We start from the raw sequence: 4,125 nt of genomic DNA on the forward strand, positions 1-4,125 counted from the left end.
GGAAATTCAGGATTCTGCTCTATGTATGACAGCACTTCCGTCCAAAATCTTCGTATCAGGGGGCACTTTGTTTGATCTGCTCTTCTACAGAATACAAAGGGGCTCATACATTTTTACAACCAGGATTTTTTTCCCAACAAATTATGATCATTATCATCTAGTGTGGTTTATAACCGCTGGCACTTTCCAAAAATGTTAATACAGAATTTATTTGCAATGTATTTTCACTTTATTCTCCACTTGTGTATTCTCCACAACTGACAATACACATATTGTAAAACATACATATTTTTATTAGAAAAAAATATTAGAAATACATAAATAAATACATAGATATGCAAAATCAATTATGTTCAGGATTCATTTAAAAATTCAGGATTCATTTAAAAATATATCAGAAAATGTATTTCTCTAACCTCTCTAAAATAATACAGTTTTCCTCATTGTTCTTTAGTTACATTTCAATGTGTATAACTAATAATTACCTTATATCTGATTCCCTACATAAATATATATATAAATAAATATAAATTATACATTTATTTAATTTAAGCATTTTCCTGTGTCCCATGTTTTGACAACTTATTTTTGTTAAATTTATTGCATTGTAGATTTAACATGGTGTTTTTGTTGGTGTTTTGGGAGGGATATAGATGTGTGAAACCCAGTAAATGTAAAATACCATTGTCGTTCACATTATATAACAGAAGGAAGTGTTCCATTTTCTGGGTTCAGGAACACTCTGAATAAATTTCAATGTCATCATCTGATTAAACAGCAGGAGTAAGTTCTGGAGTCTTAGAGCTGTAAAAACAGAGAATCATATTATAATTTAGTATATTTTATTTATTTATTGAATAATTTCTTTTATAAGAAAAACAAAGTATTACATACAAAATAGCAAAAAGTTTTGAATGTAACAAAATACAATGAAGGGAATTTTCAATCTATCTCGATCACTGCCTACTAAACATTTTTATTTTATTCCAGTTTACTGCCCTTTCTCCTCTCATAATTGGTTCTAGGAATTAAATATGGATTTTAAAGTTGAAATAAATATGAGAACTGCCACTATTCCCATTAAATTCTTCAAAAATGGGGTAACCAACTTAACTGTGACCGAATAGCTTCAGACACCTATAACACCTGGTATTAAAGGTGAATTAATGATAGCTGCATAATACATGATAAATGAGTAAAATTAATTAATTAATCTTCAAGTTAAGACTGTATCTGTATTATTACTAAAGTAATATAATAGAAAATTCCATTAAACACATTCAATTTGATTATTGTGCTATCAGGTTCCTATTGTAATGGCCCTATTAACCACAATGCTATCTGGAGATCTTTCGTATTAGTGCTACTTTATACTTATGACCCCAGTGCTCCCTTCTTGCCTGTGTGTATAAGTGACTGCACATGCTATAGCAGGGGTCCCCACAGGGCCGCTCCGGCCATGAGGCAAGGTGAGAATCTTGCCTCAGGCGGCACGGATCGGCCAGTTACCAGGGGCGGCAAAAAGCCGCCTCTGGTAACTTTAAGAGCCGAATTTCCGTTTTTTAAAACGGAAATTCGGCTCTTCTAGCGCAGCGAGCGCAATAGCGCTCACTGCACTAGCGATGCGGCCCCTCCTCCACCCGCTCCGACGCTGGTAGTTAGAAGAGCGGAGCAGGAGGAGGGGCAGCATTGGGGCTGCTGCCTCAGGCGGCAGCAGCCCCTGAAACGTGCCTGGGTCCCCAACCTTTTTCTCCAGTGAGCAACATTGAGATTTAAAAAGAGTTGGGGAGCAACACAAGAACAAAAAATGTTCCTGGGTGGTGCCAAATAAGGGTTGTGATTGGCTATTGGTAGCCCCTATGTGGACTGGCAGCCTACAGGTGGGTCTGTTTGGCAGTACATCTGGTTTTTAAGCAACCAAAACTTGCCTCCAAGCCTGGAATTCAAAAATAAGCACCTTCTTTAAGGCCACTGGGAGCAACATCCAAGGGGTTGTAGAGCAACATGTTGCTCACGAGCTACTGGTTGGGGATCACTGTGCTATAGGGTGCCACTTAGGACACCAACTGGCAATTTGTGGGTTCTGACAAATGCAAGAATGGCTGCTGTAAGATGCCATAGAAAGTTATAATTTAGTGGGATGGTGGGGATAGTTTGGGCCTCAATGTACTTGCCAGGGCTGTTTTGGCTCCCAGTCCAGACCTGATGCCACTTCAAGTAATATAGTGACAATGACGCTTCTTACCTATCTAGAATTTTGTCAATGATCTTCTTAACCCATGGGGCTGATGGTTCCAAGCAGATGTCTTGTCCATTTGTCAGAGTTACTCTGATGGAGGAAAAATAGTTAATTATGTTTATTTCTTTAATCTCAGTCCACATTGTAATAATGTGTATTATGAGATACTGTCCAGCAATCAAACTTATTTTTCACCTTGCCTCCAGGCTAATAGAAAGGTAGTGTGTTTATTCTCACAAATTACTGCCATTTAAATATGTTTTTTTCTAAACTGAATTTATTATAACAGGAATAAAGTTAAATAACAAAGTATAACTTTAATATAAATATTGCATCTTAAATGGCAAAATATACTCACATGACTTCCACGTTTTTGCAGTGTGGCCCATTAGGGATCACCTCAATATTCTTTATGTGCTTGGGATGGATGAGCTTGCTTTCTGTCTTAATGCAGAGACACCTGAGTTCTTGAATCCTTGTTAGTGACATGCCTATGAGTAAATCACATATGGTTTTGAGGAGGGATATAACATGCTGTACAAATACAGGTATGGGACCTTTTATCCAGAATGCACGGGACCTGGAGTTTTCCAGATAATGGATCTTTTCATAATTTGGATCTTCATACCTTAATTCTACTAGAAAATCATTTTAACATTAAACAAACCCAGTAGGCTGGATTTGCTTCCAAGAAGGATTAATTATATCTTAGTTTGGATCAAGTACAATATTCTGTTTTATTATTACAGAGAAAAATGAAATCAAATTTAAAAAAAATATATTATTGCGATAAAATGGAGTCTATGGGATACAGCCTTTCCTTAATTTGGAGCTTTCTGCATAATGGGTTTCCGCATAACGGATCCCATACCTGTATATGCAAGATCACCTTTTCACTATGCTTTAAATTATTGTTAGGTAAAGGCCACATGCATTTAGTTAATATAAAATGTTCAAATATTTAATTCAGATACATGAAAGTAAATGTAACCATGAAAATAACTGACAAGACTACAACACTTTCATATTTCATGTTGGCAATGGAAATCTAAATATCTGCGACAAAAAGTAAAAGTATAAAACTTACTTTCAGTCAATGCTGCGCACAACAGGCAAAGAGCCAGGACTGCCAGAACGGTTCTCTTGGTTTCCATGGTAACTTTAGTAGGGAATCTGCTGTGTTCCTCTCACGTGCTGTATTCAGCTGACTGGGGAACTCTGCTGGAAGTTTCAGCATCCACCCCTTTTTATATCACTCTCCTGCTTGAGTTACGCAACATAAAATTTCCGCATTCTGTAAGACCCACCAGGCTCCAGTCCAAAGAATATATGTGAGTCATATAATTGACGTGGGCAGGATAGACTTACCGTTATTATAATATTCATATTTCTCTAAATATAATAACTTTTAATTGCTTTCTTTCTGTAGATCATAATAAACAGCACTAGCTGTTAAGTACCAGACTACTAGCACCGTAGATTTTACATTTCTGCTTTGTTCTTTGACCAGTGCCATAGTATAGTCAGTTTAGAAATTAAAAATAAAGCAGCACAGTTTAACTCCTAATAATAAAGGGCCATAGTACTAAGGGATTATTTTCAGCGCAGCATTCCATAATGTTATGATGTGGATCCAGCCAGTATAAATTAATATTTCTATATTCATAGCTTTTTTTTCTGTACCTTCATAGAACCTGAAAAACTAAATATTTTGACATATGATATTTCTAGCAAATTGGGGGAAAAGCCATGCTCCATTTGTTTGCAAGATGATTAGAACAGTAGGCTGCTGTTCCTCGATTACAGACTATGGGGCAGATGTATGAAGGGTCGAATATCGAGGGTTAATTAACCCTCGATATTCGACTAGGAACTAAAATCCTTCG

At 36.3% G+C, this 4,125-nt stretch overlaps 1 protein-coding gene across 1 annotated transcript; it reads right to left on the reverse strand.

The window, feature by feature from the left end:
• Nucleotides 1-206: 206 nt before the first annotated feature.
• LOC108706143 (alveolar macrophage chemotactic factor) lies at nt 207-3,469 on the reverse strand. Its single transcript, XM_018242780.2, has 4 exons — nt 3,327-3,469; nt 2,598-2,730; nt 2,246-2,329; nt 207-804 (listed from the first exon to the last, which is right to left on the reverse strand). The coding sequence occupies exons 1-4, from the start codon at nt 3,391-3,393 to the stop codon at nt 771-773; spliced, it is 318 nt and encodes a 105-aa protein (XP_018098269.1). The 5' UTR covers nt 3,394-3,469; the 3' UTR covers nt 207-770.
• Nucleotides 3,470-4,125: the final 656 nt, after the last annotated feature.

Source organism: Xenopus laevis, chromosome 1S (assembly GCF_017654675.1).
Source record: "Xenopus laevis strain J_2021 chromosome 1S, Xenopus_laevis_v10.1, whole genome shotgun sequence".
NCBI lineage: Eukaryota > Metazoa > Chordata > Amphibia > Anura > Pipidae > Xenopus > Xenopus laevis.